A 19,891-nucleotide genomic window follows, 5' to 3' on the forward strand; every position below is an offset into this window, starting at 1 on the left:
TTAACCCGATAAAGCGCCATCCAATGCGCCCTAATCCTAATCCTAATCCCAATCCTAATCCTACATGTGCCTATAGGCCTACAAATCACAATTTATTAGAAAACAAAGTGGAATATTGATGCCGTTTTGGTTCTTTTTACAAAAAGTTCCTTTTGAGGAATGCGAAACGTTTTGTTGTTCATATTACTGGAGGTGATTCTGGAAATTGGGATTTTTTCAGTGACCGATATGAAAACTCACCGTGATCTTGATAATTGTGCTTTTTAAAATTACTTTGCTGTTCATAACGACGATGATAACTGGTATAATTGGATTTGGCCATGTTCTATGGAGAGCAAAGGAAAATAGAGATGATTGTTATAGGTCATGAGCCATTCTGTATAAATCTATTTATCTGTTTTTTTTATGACCTTATGATTTATCATTGGTTACGTGACATACGCAGAAGTGAATATATGCGGCATGATTTGCATGGTGTTGGAATAATGATCAATTCGTCGTCGTGGTGAGACGTGAGAAGCCCATCTCTCCCTCCTGTGTGCAGCTCAGTTCTCCACATCCATTCCTCGGCTATTGACAAGCTCTCCCTTCTCCGCGTGTGTGTGTGTGTGTGTGTGTGTGTGTGCGAGCGGAGCTCCTCTCTAGCGCTGCCAGTGGACAATCAGACCCACACACCCACTTCCAGCACCCAACACTCGCCTTTTCACATTTCTGAGTTCTGCCTAAAAAAAATCCGCAGCCTGGGCGACGTCTCGTAGCCGCCGGGGTGACAGACAGCCGTCGTGCGACAGCAGCGGTCTCTTCAAGAAAAAAAAAAAATACCCGACATACAACATGGAGTCCCCCCCAGATCCAGCGAGCGACCCGGGCAACAGCGCCTCGGAGCCGGCTACCCCGGTCAGGGAAACCCCGGTCAACCTGGAGACGCTCCGGAAAGCCGAGCACCAAGCGCCCGTTCGAAGGCAGAGCTGCTCCAGCACCAACCGAGGTAAGAAGGGGCGAGTTCGTTCCGACCCGGGGGTCGCGATGCAGGCGCGCAGGCGAGGTGTCAAACTTCAAAGTGAAACCCGGAGCGCGGGACAACTTGACGCGCCGATCGATAATCGGAGACGCGCGCACGCACGCACGCACACGCACACGCGCGGCGCGTTTTATTCCCGCGGGCGACGCGCGTGGGTCCGTTTTTCGCGCCGGCGGCGCGTCTCGAACGCGCGACCGGCGGATCCCGACCGATGCGGTGCGATCGGCTGCGCGCCGCGAATGAATCAAAAGATCCCAAATCAGGCATTACATAAACTGCAGAGAAGCGGCCCGCGTCGCCGCGCCGCTCGGCGTTTTTTAATGCGGGAAATCATTGTAAAAATGTATATTTATTTATATCTAGAAATACGTGGCCGTCGGTTCGGGTTCATTTCTCAGGGTTCTTTAATGGAAGTTCGGGGAAAAGTGGGAACGCGAGTTGCGCCTTCGCTGCGCGACCACTTAACCCCCCCAACCCCCCGTTATTATTTTATGATTTTTTTTATGCTAAAATAATAAGGCAGGCTCGACTGCTCACACGTTGCCGCTGACAGCCGGTTAACGGGGGGGAAAGGAGGGGGATTTCACGCCGATATCTGCCACACTGGACACGCTGTCACGCTAAAAAAAAAAAAAAAAAACATATAAACGCGCTTTAATGGCCACGCGAAGGAATAAAAAGGCGCTGATTGCGCGTAGTCGGTGTTTTACAGTACAGACAGTATTAAGCCACACCCCCCTCCAGACTCAGCTCGTGCAAGTTCAGACGCACACACACACACACACACACAGCTCTGCTTGACACAACAGTGTTAAAATAATAATAAAAAAAATGTAAAAAGAAATGTCTTTTTTTTATTATAAGGGCGTCGCGAGCGCGCGGCTGATGGCGGGAGGGTATATTTAGAGCCTGATATGGTGAATGTGGAATGTAAGCTGGTTATGTAACAACTTTAGCCATAAACAGTGGAGCTCTGAGAGAGAGAGAGAGAGAGAGGTGGTGGTGGTGGGGGGGGGGGGGGTCGCTGGATATCCTTTTCAGCCTGTGCAGGACCTCACAGAGACCACCACCCCCCCCACCCCACCCCACAATATTCCTCGCCTGGGAACAAATGTGAGCAGAGTTGAGATCCGTGAGCAAGTGTTTTGTTAGCCTTTCTTCCCGGTTATGTAATAGTGTGCAGGCAACTATGCAGGCATTTCTCTCTCTCTTTTTTTTTTCCTTTCTTAAGTTGATCTCCGTCTGCTCCTTAAAGAGAGAGTGAGAGAGAGAGAGAGAAAAAAAAAGAAGAAGTCTGGCTCCCAGACACTCCTAACCTGCTGACCCATATTCACCCCCACCCATTTCTGCATAGGATTAAAATGCATCTGGAAGGGAAAAGGCAGGAAAAAAGAACGCCCCGCTCCTGTTATGTAATGCGCCAGGGGCCGATAAAGAAAGGACGTGTTCAGTGGGACAGGCCTGAAAACCAGTCCGCCGACCCTCTGCACTTATCCACTCACTCAGTACAAGTGAATGTATTCCCGAATTCCACACTGTTTTATATAATAGTTATCGATCATAATTGTTATTAAAATTGTTTTGTTGACTCCTGTTTTGCATTCAACAAAAAAGTTATAAAAACTACGCAATCCTTGGGACCCCTTCGCCCCAAACACAGTTTCACAACCCCGCTTGTTTAGCAGATTAGCTAAATCTAGAGCCTCAAAGCTGGTTTTGATAATACACTTGTTATATGTGTGTGTGTGTGTGTGTGTGTGTGAGTGTGCGGCTTCTACTCGTAACAAGGCCTGGCGCGGACCCATTTTACATAAGAACTGGCACTAATGGTACCAGTAGTGATTACTGATCCGAGGTCCATATCATACTCAGCTACACTTCCTGTTCAACGTTCTAATAACGTTCGCATTATTGCGCTGTAACATGGGGAGAATATGGTCGTGTTGCATGGGCGGTGTGCTGGCATTTTCGGGTCTCGTTCCCGACGTGTGGATCGTTTGCAGAATTGCGGTGTTAAGTCGCTCTGTGAAAAAAAAAATTCCACTTTTATTGTTATCTTGGGGTCTCCCCGTAACGACTTTAGTTTGTTTCACCGTTTGGACAGTAACACCGCAGAAGTATTAAAGGCTTACTCCATCCGAGAGCCCCGTATGGTCAGAAAGCAGCTTCCGAGATCGTGGGGAAGGTTCTGGAAAGCGATGGCGCTTATGGTGCCGAAAGCTGGGAGATTTAGGGCCGCGTAGCCGTAGCCTCGTAATTACACCTCGTTTGTGTTCCTCGCCCCGTGGTCGGCTCGGCGTAATGACCGCCCGTCTCGGAGGCTGGCGACGGGCTCGTTCAAACTCCCGGCCTAATTGAATTTCCCCACCGCACGGGAGACGGGCGGAAAGACGTCTGGCCAGCCATCTGCGGGGCGCTACGCTGCAATTACATGTGCGTTGGCTCGGCAGGCGACAATATTTTTGGTCTGTCAGTGCGGCGGGGCGAAATGTGTCACATGACGCTGGGGTGATTGACTCTCGTTAGTGCGGGTGACTTTATTTAGGGGGCGGGGGATCATTCCCTCATTACGGCCATCACGACCAGATGGTCCCGCCTATCTGTTAACCACAACCATGTTTGCTTTTTGATGGAGTGGCGTTGAATGCACTCACTGGCCACTATATTAGAGACACCAAACCGAGCCATTTGGCATTCATTATTTGCTGGTTTTATAGCTGCTGACACCTCTACAACGTAGTGGGGCGGTGGTGGCCTGGCGGGTAGGGAAACGGAGGTGACCAGAAGGTTGCCGGTTCGAATCCCCAACCGCCACGGTGCCACTGAGGAAAAGCACACTGCTCCCTGTCATGGCTGCCCGCTGCTCACCAAGGGGGATGGTTAAATAGCAGAGGTCACGTTTCGTTGCGTCACCGTGTGCCGTGTTTCGCAATGACAGTCAGTTCAGTTTTCCCTTCTTCAGTGAAGGCCAGACGGGTTCTACAACGCCACACAAAGTGTACTACAGCTACCATGTAGGGCCATTGATTAAAACGTCTCTACATTTTGTTTTGCGAGATTGTATCAACTTTTAAAACCACAATAACTCTTTTTGAATAAAAAAACACTTTACTCGATTAACAGGAACCATGACATGGTGCTTAGGCCTGGCAGGATTGCATTTATTAAAGCCAGCTTTGTCATGGACTGTCTCCGGAGGGGCATTCCGGCTCCGCGACTCGGGCCGGAGCTTCGCTGCGTTTTGTTCATCCTGATTGTGTGAGCCGATTTAAATGTCGTTTCTTCCCTGTCGGCTCCTTAATCTGTATGTCCCTGTTTAAATGTCCCTGTTTGTGCGAATGCGTCCATTCCTGCACCGCGGCGCCGTGACAGGTTTGACATTTGCATGTAGTGAACACGTTTACCTGGACTTGAACATGCTGCTGAGCTTCTGTATGCGCGTGGTGATGGTTTATTCGTACCACTATACTCATCTTAAAACTAGATTACCGGATGTATTGAATCGTAACCCCTGCGTTGTGATACTACAATTCCCGCGCCGCTGCTCCGTTGAGAACGGTTGTGAAGGATTGATTGATTGATAGATTGATCGATGGAGAACGACCTGGACAACACTACTGAGTTAAGGAGGCAGTGAGAGAGGAGATGGGCTTACGCTTTCACGTTGAGAAGACTTACTTTTAAATAAGGTTTAAAAGGGCACATCTAGAAAAAGTCTGAATGTAGATGAATGGCGATGACATTGACCTTCATGTTCATAGGATGTGAAGTCAGTTTGTTTAACCGTCTTTGCCCTGTATTCCTAATTATACCACATTAAACGTTGAAGTTCGTCAGCGTCCAGTCAGTGTCGGTACGGAGTACAGGGGGATGGTTTGTAGGTGGCCTTTTGTACACCTTGTTGTAGACTTTTCAATCACCGCATCCAGCGCTGTTTTGTATGGGGTGCTGGGGGGCCGGAGTGGAGGCATGTGACCGCCGACCCTTCGCCGACAGAAGACGGATGAGCTGGGTGATGCAGAAGTGTGTAAGGAACATGTGGCATGTTCAAATTCTAGAGATTTTTCTTCTTTTTTTTTAGTCTGTGAACTTCATGGAGTCAGACAGAGAGTAACACCGCTGCTATAGGATGCACATCCTGGGATTTGTGTGTGTGTGTCACATGCTTCTGCTGTTGATACAGCATCTTTGTCTCAGAACACACCATGTCGCATCTTTAATGTGCTGGATTAAGGTGTGTCCTCAGCCGTGTTTATCGGTAACACAAATAGACGTGTTGACCAAATCCAACAGGTTTTCGCCAAGACAAACACTGACAGAGCTGTTTTCTTAATCTTCCCCCGGAGCCTCAATTACTTGTATGTCGATGTAACCATTTAGGCAAGTCCTGTAGGAACAATCAATACGTTAAACACTTTTTCCCCGTCTTGGATGACCTTAATTCAAAGTCCACTGTGAGGTACACGTTACACAACCACCATTGATAGTGCGGCTATACGTCCAATGCAAACGTCCAATGCCTTATGCAAATGCTTCCTTATCATCAGAATGGCTTTGCCCAAGATATGACAGCATACACTTTATTTGAAAAGCCACTTTTATTTGCTCTCTCTCTCTCTCTCTCTCTCTCTCTCTCTCTCTCTCTCTCTCTCTCTCTCTATATATATATATATATATATATATATATATATATATATAAAAAATGCATTTATAAATGCATAATAAATAATACATGTGCACTTCCCATATGAAAAGAAATGAATGGGGAATACTCATTGAGAAAGTTAGACAAAAAAATGTGTAGGTTGAAGTTTCGGGGCAACGTTTTTTAAAAAATGTACCAAGATCATAGCAAAGTGGCCTTATAATGAGGAAAGGACCTTGCAATAGACTTGCGTTAGTGAAAACAGTATTTCAGGATGAATTTAAGTTAATATTGTTTTAATGGATATTAAATAGTTAATATTGTTTTCTACCAAAAATGAGCACATTTCTAGATGACCCTAAACTTTTGAAAGCGTGGATCTCAGGTGCATTGGTGTGAGTGTTGTAGCCTCCAGCCTCAGGACCTGAGCTGTAATTGTTTAATGCAGGTCTCTCGCTTCCCTCCATGCAGACATCAAAAATGCGTTTTCATTTGCCTTTATTAGGACTCCAACCGGCGTCCCCCACTGTGCTCACCGCGGCCGCTCTCGTGCAGACTCGCCTTCCACCCCGCCTGTTAATGGATCACTGCCGCCAGGCTGGAGCTGCAGCTTGCACGTATGGATCTAGATCCCGCCTGCTTTCTGTCAGTGCCCCCTAATGCACCACGGCCTCGGCCTAAATAAATGACGTCTCTTTCCCAGGGACGCGTGGAGTTTTATCATATGGATCTGTAACATGCTTTTCTCCGTGTGGAGTAGCCTGTCAGTCGCAGCTCTGTACAGAAACGGACGATGAGTCTTCACGTACGTGGTAATCGCTCTGCTCTGGAGAGGCGTTTTTCACCCACCTCCCGCACTGTCGCGAGGCTTCAGTAAAGCCGCCATCGGTTGATTCTTTTTCCTTTTTCTGAGGTTCAATCATTTGCTTCCAGTTTACAGGTCACAAGCAAAGGTCTGTCCAAAATCAAAATGCTACTTGAGAGACTCAATTAAGATGCTGAACGAGTGTGAGCCTTATGATGAGGTGACATTTGTAAATGTTGAAAGTGGCACTGCATTTGTCTGCGGCGTCCCATATATAAAGCCTGGTTGGAGAAGTGACGTCTACTTTAGATTAGACGTGGTATAGCTATACCGTCTCTGTCACCGTAAAACCGAGCCGAAGCGATGCTTTGACTCCTTTCCTCGAAAAGTTTTATTCATCTGGGACGGTTTATTTTGGAGAGCAGCTCACCAGCGGTTCAACTGGGGCTGGCAGACAGGGCCTCAGCTGGTGACAGGCAGCAGATCTGATTCGAAATCTCCGGTGGGGGGGGGGTACAGCTTAGATCTATGTCCCATTTACAGAAGTTAATATCTGAGATGGGCATTTTAAATAGTAATGAACGGAAATACTCCAGATGCATTATTGGAGGCCTTTAAAGGACTCTAAATTTAATGTAGCACACAGTGACCCAACTAGGTCTGTATGGTGTACTGGGAGGCCTGACGGTCTGCTGCTTGCATGCAAAATGGGCCTCTGATGAACTGCATCATGGGAGATACAATGGTGCCATGACTTTGGTTCTTGGGGAACATTTCTGAGGAACTTCCAGAGGCAGGAATGGGTCCTCAGCAGCTGGGGAAGTGGCCACCAACAGGCCATGCTGTGTTAAGAGACATTTATGGCCTAATACACTTTTTTTAAACTGCAAGCTGTGACATCACACCTCATGCATTACAGTGGATCATTTAGGGTTTCTTTTACAATTTGAACTCGTGCTTGCCTTCTGTGAAAAAGTTTAACATGTGATCAGCACAGCGGCAGCTATAAAAAGGAATAACCAGCCTTGGACTTTTTTACACTTCGTATAGTCAGGCACAGGTTGGGTAATTGAGCACATGGGGAAACTTTTGGTTAGATGGATGAATGCTGATATGCTCACCCAAATATCTTTCCTTTTTAATGCTACAACATTGGCTGTTTTGTGTGCAAACATTAACATTAAAAAATATCAAGAACACATACATTTCTGTGGTAAACAGCTTTCTCATCACATAATGAATAAAATAAAAAATTGTAGTTCAAGTAATTTTCCTAGGAAAAAATATGTATTAATATCATGATTTAATCTTTTTGAATTGTTGTTCATATACTGATTGGCTTTTGGAAAGAAACTCTTCAGCAGTATGGGTTTTGAGTGACATGAAGGCAGAAGTTTAAAAAATATATATTACCAACCAGGATGAGAAGTGTCCCTGATGATGAACTTTGCTCTGCTATGGTAGCGAGAGTAGGCATTACCCTTTTTGGGAGGATTTATCAGTTTTGAGAGAGATTCCAGGGTCAGAGTTTTACATTCTTGGCTTTGTGCACAATACAGCAAGGTGTGACCTTCACATGGCACACCAGCAAAGCATTACAGTGGCGTCATGGTTTGTTTTTTCTTCTCCGTGGTGGCAACTGAACACAGAAGGAGGAGAGAACATAGAAATCCAGTTAAAATGGCTAATTTCACAAACTCCCCGAAAATCCAAAGAGGCCACCATCATATTCCTATACTCCACACTGCAAACTAAGTAAGGGCTGCATATCATGTCATGTTGGATTGTCCATGCTGTCATAAGAAACATACACTTCCTTTCAAAAATGTGGGGATCACGTCTTTGATAGCAGGCAATAGCTTTGTCCATTAAAACAACATAAACTTTATCAAAAATTCTGTCCAGATGTTGTTCATGTTTTAAACGACTCTGGTAGCTGGAAATGTCTGTTGAGGATGGAACATCTGCATAAATGTAGAGAGCAACTTTTTATCACCCACCAGCAGTTAGTCTTGAGTTCTCTAATGCAGGGCTGTCAATTTAATGTATCTGCTAAAACAGCACAGTGGTGACTTTGTTTGTATGGCAATGCAATACAATTTGAAACTACAACTGTTCAACTTCTATTGTTCGTTTACTGTTATATGACCGTAAAAGATGAGCTTGGTCTGATCTGAGCTTGGACCTGCCTTGCAGTGTGTCCATCTTGAGACCCAGTATTAGTAATTTAGTTTGTCCCCAACTGCATGGCGAGTGTGTTCTGCAGTGTCTGCTTTTCATCTTAAAATGCCCTTTACGAGCCTTGTTCACCACACTCGTAAAAAGCCAGTATGGCAACAGAGGAGGGACATGAAAAAGAAGGCTATTTCCTGAACTTGACTTGATGTTTTCGTTGTCCTCAGAGACCACTTGGAATTCTTGTTTAGGCCCCAGCAACATGTGTTTTGTGTTTATGTGTGTCTTATGAATAAGAGAATTTGTATTAGTCCATTGCTTGACTCGGCCGAAAGCCACATTACCAAGTACAATTTTAAAATGTTTATTATGGACACCAAGACCAAGTTATATTTTTGATGGTTTGGCAGTTTTTAAAAATCAATTTCAATATTTGATTCATACAGTTCCAGATACGATCGTTCTGGTCCTTAGCATTCCTGTTCCTTTACATTGATCAAGGTGGTCATGTGATGTTGCACATATATATATGGTTTTTAATATGTGCAACATCACATCACAAATGTGAAACAAATTAAACAAATGTATGTATATGATGGCACATTTGTTGCATTTATAAAGTAAGTATAAAGTAAGAAGCAAAGTAAGAAGCAAATTTATTTATCCCGGAGCAAACCTGCAACCTGCTCTACGTGTCAAATTAGAATTTTCTGGGTTTCACGGGACACGGTGCACATCACACGCATTATTCCCACCAAGTCAGTGGTTCCGAGCGCCTCACTTTGTCTTTGAGTGACTTTGATAAGAAAAGAAGCCACTCTAGTCCTCTAATTTTATTTTGATGCTCGATACAGGCAAGAAGTTTTGGCGATGCAGAGATAAGCCGTGTTTAATAATTAGCATGATCCAAATTTATTTGATTATTTATATTTGGCCAACAAGCGAAACTTAATCTCATGAATTATGAAAAGTTTTTTTTTAAAAGATAGCGATCCTTTCCCTTCAGGTATGGTGTGTGCTTAATCAAATTAGCTCCACGCTCTGCCTAGTTGGATTCCTTCAACACCCCCGGTGACTTCCAAGTGCAGATTACAATCAGCGACTATTTTCAGTCTTTGATTAAAATCTTGCGAGCTTGGACGGATTTTTTTTTTTTTCGTCTCCAGCAGTGATCCATGCGACTAATTATTAATATTGGGACCTTTTTCTCCAGCTTTTTTTACACCCGACCAATTACTACAGACCAGTGGACCAGAGTGGTTAAACAATACCCATATGTATTAATCATGTCGAATCACTTCGGATGTGAATCTATTAGCTCACCCTTATTTAAATATCTTGCTGTAGTTGGAGGGAGACGCGCAGCCATTGTCCCAGGACTGAGCGAAGGTCCTTGCTGACCTTCACGTTAACTTTGAGAAACACGGAACTGTATTTTTCATTAAAGGCCACGATAGGCGTGGGATGCCACTAAGGGAGTGCGTTATACAGAGGACTGCGAGTTGATCATTGCGTCTGTCTGAATTTGTCACCGGGCGAGTGACACTGTTGGGTGTTGGCTGACACGTGCTTACTGGCCTGATCAAATTTGTTCTGGTTTTCAGTTCCTAAACATTTTTCAATTAAAATGAATAAAACAGAATTTTAGAACAGGCTTTGTAAAAGTGTGGCTTTGGTTCGCTGTTATGTGATTTCTAACACTAGAACCTCAGACGATGTCAAAATGACTAAATTCAGTGTACTGAAAAATACGGCACATTGTTGGGAGCCGTGACGCCGCATTGTGTGAATGTTGCACTACTTGTCTTTCTGGCCACTGTTTAATCTCTATAGCACTACGGCACGATACTCGAGAACTGCTCTGTATTAATGAAGTGGGCAGATTATTCCAGGCAAGGCTTTTGTTATCTGGTGTATTTGTCATTTCATGTTCACATTTCTTTTCTAATTAGGAACAAACAGATTTCCCATAAAGTCCAATTGGGATCATACATGATGCGAATTTATTGTATTGAGCCCCCAAGTCAGAACATCTACAATCGGTGGCATTGATGAAAAAGCTGCCTATACCCCCCCAAACCCATGTTTTAGGCACCAATTATTCCCACATCGCCTGGCACATGTTTATCAGGCTGATCTATCAATATTTTCCACTTTATTTTGGCCTAATGCACTAGTCGAGAGGCTATAATTAACCCTATGTCAGGTTATTAAAAGGCAATTTTTTAATGCCAGACTGAAATAGACATGCATAAATAAGAAAATGGGGATCTCTGGCTCTCTTCTGACTGGCTGGTTGGCAGTGGGAGAATCTTCCAGCGGCGCCTGCGGCTCCGACCGCATTGTTGTTTCGATAAATCGACTCCCAGTCTGAGCATTAATTCAATTTTAGATTTTAAACACCTTTAATCAAGCACTAAACAGCGGCGGAGTGTACGGGCGCACCGGAGGGAGCGTTTGGTGAAGCGCCACCAGAGATCTCGCTCTGAGCCAGATCGGGGTGTGCATGGGGGGGGTTGGTGGGGCTCGGATCAGAACCGGGGTGCATGTAACGTGACTAATCTGGATGTAGTCGCGGAGGAGCCCTGAATTTGCTTTTCAGACGAACTTGAACGCTGCACTGTAACGCTCATTAATATTATTTATTTTCGTTTTTTTTTTTTATTCGGCTCTCTGAAGTGATTATCCGGCAGAGGCGGGTACAGGCAGAAGGGGTTTGGCTGAAAAGCCGGGCGTTATGCAATCTGGCTCGAAATCCCGCGCTCCTGTGATTTTGTCTCGCGCCGATTCCTGAGACTTCACTGAATATTAACTCTGCAGCTTTTCCGACTGAATGTTCCGCGCTGCATTTTCAACACCTACTCCATTGTGGAGACGTCTGTTAAGAAACACTGGTGGGGTAAACAGAATGAGAGAGAGAGAGAGAGAGAGAGAGAGAGAGAGTAACAAGGCTTAATGAGGCAGGAAGATGAGGTAAGGCCTGTAAAAGAGAAAAAAAAAAAACTCTTCTCCAGCTGTCCTACAGTCCAGTCTGAATCACATGTCCCCCTCTCTCTCTCGCTCCCTCTCTCTCTCTCTCTCTGTCTCTTTTGGTCTTGTTGTCCACAGCACATGGTGCCATCGTACAAGAATTAAGTGAAGTTGAGTGAAGTGGTCCGGTGTGGCGATGATGTGGCCTGGACGCTTTTTTTTGTGCAGACCTGTCATCTGTGTCGTCACTCATGTCCCCGAAACATCGTCCCCCCCGAAACATCCTGGGCTTGTTGCCGCCACCAGCAACCATTTAAATTGATGGAGCGAATGTTCGTTATCTGTCAATGTGCATTTAGCTCGGGCGGCTCATTAATTGCCGGCCACTGCGGCTCCGTTGTTTTGGACGCTCGTACCTGGCTGGGTGCCACAGCGTCTTCGCGAAGACCCACTTCATCTCTGTCAGGGACAGGTGGAGATTCGGCGCACAGTTCTAATTGGACAAAGTGCCTTTCAGTGTCCCGGATTGGATGAACATGCTGGAGAGGTGTCAGCGCTGGGGCTCGGACCCCCGCTCTCTGCCTCCTAGTGGCCCGGGGACCCGGCGTTCACTGCGCAGCGTGGCATATCAGTCCGCGGCGGGAAAAGGGAGATAAATAAAAAGCGGCGGGCTTTTTTTTATTTATTCCATGGACTGACGGCAGATGGTCTGTGCGGCTCCGTCCCTCGACACGGAGGTGGAGTGGGAGGCTGCGTTCAGGATCAATCCTCTGCAACAGGGCCGTAATTGAAAACCGCAATCACTAAATTAATAATCGCGATGATTATGCTAATATGCAGGCCCTACTGACGTGGACGCGTCACTGACGTTGTCATGCAGGAAGCTCCGCTTTGACAGTTGCGCGCTGCTACGTATATATGGTTTGCTATCACTTTCGCACCGTGAAGCAGATCAAATAACAAGGAAGTGTATTCCAGTGGGCCTGTGTTACGGTACGATATGCTGATATGTATGCAAAAAGTCCCCTGGGACGGAAAATTGAAAATGTCAGCGGTGCCCAAACTCGACATATTTATTTCCCTTGCTTCTGCAGACTGTTCAGTTCAGCCAAGTGGCATATAAGAGACACTCCATGAAAACCGCGGCCGGTCATTAGTGCGAGTTTCTGCAAGGTGGTGCGATTCCACACAGGACGGCGGACGGGGAAGATTGATGGCCGTGTCCCAAATCAGACTGATAACACCCGACTGTGCCCAGTGGCACTGGCCTAGTGTGGCACACCAGTGGTCCCTTTGAAGCGGACCCTCTGATAGGTGAGCGATTCCACCAGTCAATGCAAATGCAGGGACACATTAAAAGATTATCCGCTGGAGAGTTGTGCCAACACAGCCCAGAGCCACTCCCGTCTCCTGATCCGTGCATCCGCAGCACCTGGGAATAAAACCTACACAGACAAGATAGCCAGCGTAATGGCACACACACTCACACACACACACACACTGAGGACTTCAGTCCTTTACCTTCATATAAACCCAGAGTCTTAATTCCCTTTCAGTTTTTTTGAAAAAAGGACATAGCTTTAGAGTTATAGACTTTAGCTGATTTAGCACACATAAATATGTAAAATTAAAGGTATATTATGGCATTTTCCTTCATATTTTTTTTTTGTTGAAAGCACTTAGAGGCTCAGTCACTCCAAGAATGTGCAGAAAATTGTAAGCTGGGACATCTGCTCCCATGATGCCGTGTGTTGAGACCCTAAGTGTTGTGCATTTAGCATTTATTGGTATGATCATTATGGAGACAGTCTTGATCATCTAAGATGTCATTTTTCATGCTGAAACGTCAAATTGCAACTGTTATTTGCAAGAAGTGCTGATTCTGCAGCCCTGTGACTAATGACCTAAGACATTGTGCCACATGACCCGAAACACACTTTTATAGGGGCATCTTTAGAAGGAACAGAAAACCCGCGTCTAACATGTCATCAAAACATGGTGGTATTGAAAAAATATTCCACTCCCACTGCGAGGAGCTTGTCTCAGTGCTGACAAGTGATAATTACTGTCATCTGTAGTCAAGTACATTTGACTACATTATAAAAAACTAATCTTCAATACAACAAAACATCTATCAGCTATACAATATCTGAAATCGCAAAGCCCATACAACTTACTAAGAGATAAAGGTTAATAAAGGTAACATTACATCTAATAATAACTACATATTACATATTTACATAATTATAATTCTACTAATTATAATATAATTACAATTACATATAGTAGACATAAACACACATATTCGTCCTAGCAATGGTAGACAGTCTCATGACTATTAAATATTATTATATACATGTGCTGTTATATTAGGGTATATTGTGTGACAGAAGTAATAATAGGAAGGAGCTGCATTATACACGATTACAAATATTTTATTGTGACATTCCTGCCAACATCTAGCAGCACATTTTCTTGATCAGTTTATACACTGGTGGGCTTTCAAAAATCATTTCAAAAGTATCACTGTTGTTGGAGAAGTGGAGTGGGGTGAACCTTGTGGTTAGGTCTGGGCCAAATCACAATATGGAAAAAAAACACAACTATAAATTTTTATAATTTGATGAAAAGTGTCGTTTTGTCATAGAATGGACAACAGTGCCACAAGCCCAGGCGTGTCTGGGAGTGAAAGCAGCATGTCAGTCTATAATGATGGTTAGAGGCTGACAATTTTTGGGGGAATCCCATGGGCCACAGGATTCTCATGGGATTCCCGCGGGAGAAGAGTCACATTCACGATTAATCACATGTCTGAAAGAGGGAGAAGGAAAGGCGTTTGTGCGAGTGGGCAGGAGTGTGAATGGCAGGTTTGAGAAGTATGTTCAGACATAAAAGTAACTACAAGCTGCTCCGACTGCAGTCATGTGACCAGCGGTCGACCAGGGACACTCGGGGTTAAGTGTCTTGCTCAGGGACACAATGGTAGTAAGTGGGACTTGAACCTGGTCTTCTGGTTCATAGGCGAGTGTGTTACACCCTTGAGGGTGTTGTTGTACCACAGACCCCTTTTGTACTGTGACTCCCAACCATCCCAAAAACACATGTTTTCATATCTTTGTCTTAAATGTAAGTGCAACTTGAGAAACGATGCAATGGAGACCACCACGTAGGATCGGTACGATACGTGTCCAGCACTCGTGAATACGGAACGAGCCCGCGGCCTGAACCGGGGCTACGTTAGCATGGAGCGTAGAATCACACACCTTTTGTGGCTCCGTGGCAGACGCAGCGCGGTAGCGGGGCTACGGTCGGGCGCGTCTCACTGAGGCAGATGGCGAAAGGCTGCGGCATAATAGATCTCAATATCAACTCAAAAGCATGCTGGGCATGCCGGCGGACGGCGTTCCGTCGGCGCGCTCGGGAAGCGCTGACCTTCTGTCCTGTCATTTAGCCCCCCCTGCCCCCTGCGCCGCTCTCAAATTACTTTGTTTTACCCAATTAAAGGAGATGGCTGAGCCTGGTGTGGCGGCCATTCCCCCCCCCCCCCCCATCTTCTTTCCACACGGTCCCCTCCTCACCTGCAGCCGAGGGACATTATCGCTCCGTCATTGGGGGTCAGAACCTCTGCAGTTGGGCTGAAATGAATGACTTTGCGAAGATGGCACTACTGAGATGCCTTGCAGCCCGCTCCCAGATTACGATTACGTTTCAGTGCTGGTGAGCTTGTTCTTAACAGCTTGTTTTGTCGCAAATGTCTTATTTTGTGTGTTAAACAAGTTGTATATCGATTTTTTTCTTATTCGTGTGTAATTAGCTTATTTATAGCCACGATCTGAGCAGCGCGGTTGGAGGCAGGACGGGACCGAGGAGAGACAAGGCGGCGCGGGGGTATTTTTGCAAGGAATAAACACAACTTGGGGTTCCTTTTGTCTGCTCTCTTATAGGATGGAAGCGCTGAAATGCGGCGTGTGTACGGCAGGAGGCTGGAGGGGAGGGCGGGCTCTGTGGAAGTGGTTAACGGCCACGCGAGCACAGATTATGTGCTTGAAGGGACCGCGGCCCGTGCCAGCAGTGACAGTTGGGCTGGGAATTGAAACGGCCTCAGCCGTGCGGCCTTGTCTCCGCTTGGAGGGCCCCGCTGGGGTCTACGTCACCCCCCCCCCCCCCCAACCCACTCGCCATCGCGGACACAGGGCCGGCCAGCCAGCCTGCCACCCCCCCCCCCCCCCGTCTATTGCCCCCGTTGGGCCCAAACTGGCCCCCGGTGTGGCTTGATGAGGAGCCGCTGGTGGTGGCAGGGGCCCTTTGAAAAGGAGGCTGCGGTTGTTTGAGGAGGACGGGCCTTTTTACCACCCTCCAGCTCGACTTGGCCGAGCTTTCGTCAGGCCGCTCCGTCTTTGCTGTCCTGCCCGCTCTGCGGCTCGCCAAGGGGCCCAAGCGTCTGTCATTTGTTTCACTATCAACTAAAACTTGATGGTTTACCAATCAAGCCTGAGGACACTTGCTTGATGTAGCCTGTAAGCATATGGAGAAGGCATTGTCAAAGCCAGAGACCGCAACCGCAAAACAGACATCGCTTATCTCTGAGGTAAATAAGGTGCTGCATTCTGGTTAGAATAAGCAACATTCATATTGTTATTCATATTATTTATGTAGTGTTTTAAATAATATATAAATACATTATATTATCCAGACAGTTCCATATGAACCACTCCAAACACTATCTGTTGAAACTACCAGAGTTACTCTTAAAGGTCCCCTGACTTGAAGTGTTTTTTTTTTTTTTTGCTTTTATATTAGCATTAGTTGAGGAGGAGAGAGGCGGGACGAGGAGGAGAGTGGCCTATAGAAGTAAGCGGGCATTTGTGGAAATGGTGTCATCAACACCATTCACCAACAACAATGTTGGGTGCACACAGGAAGTCGTGTCTGCATTTTTTTCCGGAAAAAATAAAACGAGCCCACTGGTCCTTCAGAGTCCTTAATGTTAAATAATCTCAGAAAGTGAAATTTTCAAATAGGGGGCCTTTCATAACATGCCAGTACAGGTGTTCGCATATGTAATTGGAACCTGCCGTAATTAATTACTTTATATTAATGTACTGCATGATTCGTATGATGGTTAGGGTGCTGAAATGCAACCATTTCAGCATTTCTATGTTAATTTCAAGCTGGATTAGTCCACATTACACATAAAACGTAGGCTACATTGTATTAAAATGTATTTATTAACCTGCACTAACTACAATTTGAGCTGGCCCTTGCATAAACCAACCATTAATGTTTACCAGTATTCACTGAAACCTTGACATCTGAAGCCGCTCTGTCTATTTTTCTTGTAGCGACCTTACATTTGCACCATCATTACATCAGTAAATGTATAAAACAGTGGCAACTGGTTATTTTATGAAAACATTGCTATTTCTGAACAGTTATTTCTGCAAACATGGAATTAATAAGAGTGAACATGAGAGAATGAGGCATATATATACGTTACATGCTGTTAACATCAGAATTAATCACATGCCTGTAGACTACTGTAGACGTGCTTCAATTCTACTAAAGATATACAAGGAAAGAAGAGAGAAGGGGACAGACCCAGGGGACAGAAGCTCCATGGCCTGAGGGGAGTAAAGGACTCACAGTAAAGGAGTCACAGGACATCGTTCTGATTTCACAAGACAGGTCTATGCCAGAATGACTTTCGAATATGTGGATAGAGCTGCTGGTGACTTGGTCACTTGTGTTCAGCAGTAAAGAGGAGATAATCTGAACCATGACCGAAAATCCTGGCCTGAACTGAAATGTACATTCAGAAGACCGTCACACCCCTACCCTGAACCAATCAACAATGACCACAGACTCTCAAGGTGTCTTGTGTGCACACTGAACCCTCAGAATCGTGCGGCTTTATGGGCCCTGTGGGGTTTTGTGAGCCGTAACGGACCCCCAGTCGTGCACCATCAGGGTTTAAACAGGAATGGGGCCGTGGCTGAGCAGTTTTGAGACTAGACAGAAGCAAGAGGTTTTTAATTGTTTTAGTGAACGATTGTCACAAAAAGCTTTCACTTCATAGCCTTTGCAATAAATCCCCCATGCTAGACGGAGTCAGGGCAAGCAAAATATTTCAGCTGGGAATTATAATTTATGACGGGATTTCTATCAAGCTGGCAGTTATATCATTATTGCCCCAGAAAGAATTTAAGGCAATGCAAAAAACAAAAGTGTAAAGTCGTTCTTGACCTTTGACCTCAGGAGAATTGAGGGGCCATGCGTCCGGAGCGTTTGTCCTTCCCGACTCCTCTCCCAGAGACTCCATTAGGAAGTTGCTCGCGTCCTTGGAAGTCTCCTCTCGCTCTTTCTCTCCCTCCAACTTCTCCCATCTTCCCACCTCAACCCTCTCTCTCTCTCTCTCTCTCTCTCACCCCCCCTCATTTTTCCCTCCTTGAAAGTAGGGCGGAGGTTATTACAGTGAATTTGATATAACAGGCCGTCTGATTCGTGGGAGCAGCTTGTCAGACACAAACAATGGATAAGCTGGGAGTACAGTGCAGGCTGGGGAACCTTCTACTGCTCCAAGAGGACGTTCCCCAAAGAGGCACGGAGCTTATATATCTGCAAATTTATGACCGGCTTTCAGTCTAACAGCGAGCAGAGTTCACACAAAGAAGGAGAAGAAGAAGGAGGAAGCAAAAGTTGCAATACAAATATGGGAAGCTGCTCCTTTTCCCAGATGTGGCTCCTTTTCTTTTGCGTTGCGTGTCGGAGTTGTGGTGAGATGGGTGTATTTAGTTGTGCAGCCCTTGTTTCTAGATATGTTGCATAATGTTGCAGCTTGCAGGGATGCAACTGAAGATGGCAAAGAAGTAACAGATGTTGACGGTTGCATAAGAGGCCAAAGGAAAAAAAGAAAGAGGAAAAAGGTGGCGACCTTGTTAATGTTAAACAGCGGTGTGATCATTTAGTCCCTCCCCAGTCATCCCCACCTTAGTCTGCTTATCTCCATCACATATAACGCAGAGGTTTGGTGGAGCTCCAGTAACATTACGGGATAGGGACATTCGATATGGAAACATTTGAATCAGGAAATTTGACGCACAGCCAGGGCTTTGAGGATCAGTTTACAAAGTCGCAGATGACTTCAGTTCACATGAACAGACTGGAGACTATACCTTGAAAAAAATAATGTTGATTTAAAAGCGTTTTGTATAAATTATACGATTAAATAATTTTTAAATAATTTTAAATAATAATTAAATAATTTTTTTTTTTCATTGTTAAGTTGCAAGAATTCCAATAATTGAATCATCGTTAAAATGCATGTGCTAACCTTTTTGACGATTAGCTCAGCCTCAGAAATTCATCCCACATTAAATTTGTGAAATATTTTAATTGGAACACGGTTCCCATTAATTGGACAAATGAGTGGATGTCTTTGGGGGGAAGGTGGTCTGGGAGCGAGGTGATTTGGAAATCACCGCTCAGAACGAGAATTCCGGCTGCATGGAAACCGGATCCATGCGCGTCTTCATTAAAAACCAGTGATGAATAGGTCATCTTCGTTTGCATGGCTGCAACTGGCTCTGCCCCGAAACAGATGCGCTACATTTGATACAATATGCGTATACTAAATATATAAATATACGTTTTTGAAGCCTAAGTGGTATTGGGTTAGCCAGGTGGCCATTCACACCCATAGATGATGCCTATTAGGTTGGAATGATTAGGACCCTTTGCGCTGAATTGGCTTTTTGTTATATTGAGCATTTGTGTTTACTTTGTATGTGTTTTTGGCCATTGTGCCTTATTCTGTTTCTTATTAAATATTCAAATTTTGTTCGATGTCAGGCTTCTGTGCTTCATCCCTCCACTTGCTTGGCATGACCCTTGCACTCAATATATTAGTATAAATGTCAGTTCAGATCATATTGGTCCCTTGACCTGTACTTTAATTAAAAGAAAAAGCTATTAAAAATGAATTAAAATAGCCAAGATGGTGCACCCTTAAAAGAATCACAATTTCTTCACATAAAAAAACACAATGATATGTTATAAAATGTATATATACGTTTTTTTAAGGGTGTAAATTAAAAAACATGGGATACATATGTAAAATATTGTAATTTATGCCTGAAATGTTGTATTTAGGCTGAATTTCAAATTGTGGATTAAATGTAACTTCCACTGTTTTGCTGAAACATTAAGTCCTTTCCGTTCTCCCTTGTACCCAAAGCACCATATGGGATGCAGACCCTTAGTGCACACCGTCCAGAGA

General features: G+C 45.0%; 1 protein-coding gene across 1 annotated transcript in view; it reads left to right on the forward strand.

The window, feature by feature from the left end:
- Positions 1-659: 659 nt before the first annotated feature.
- Positions 660-19,891, forward strand: part of roraa (RAR-related orphan receptor A, paralog a) — a 183,880-nt gene continuing 164,648 nt past the window's right edge. The window contains exon 1 of the mRNA XM_028958158.1: positions 660-988. Coding sequence (XP_028813991.1) covers positions 835-988 — 154 coding nt within the window. The 5' untranslated portion in view covers positions 660-834. The remainder of the gene's footprint in view (positions 989-19,891) is intronic.

This window comes from Denticeps clupeoides, chromosome 17 (genome assembly GCF_900700375.1).
Source record: "Denticeps clupeoides chromosome 17, fDenClu1.1, whole genome shotgun sequence".
NCBI lineage: Eukaryota > Metazoa > Chordata > Actinopteri > Clupeiformes > Denticipitidae > Denticeps > Denticeps clupeoides.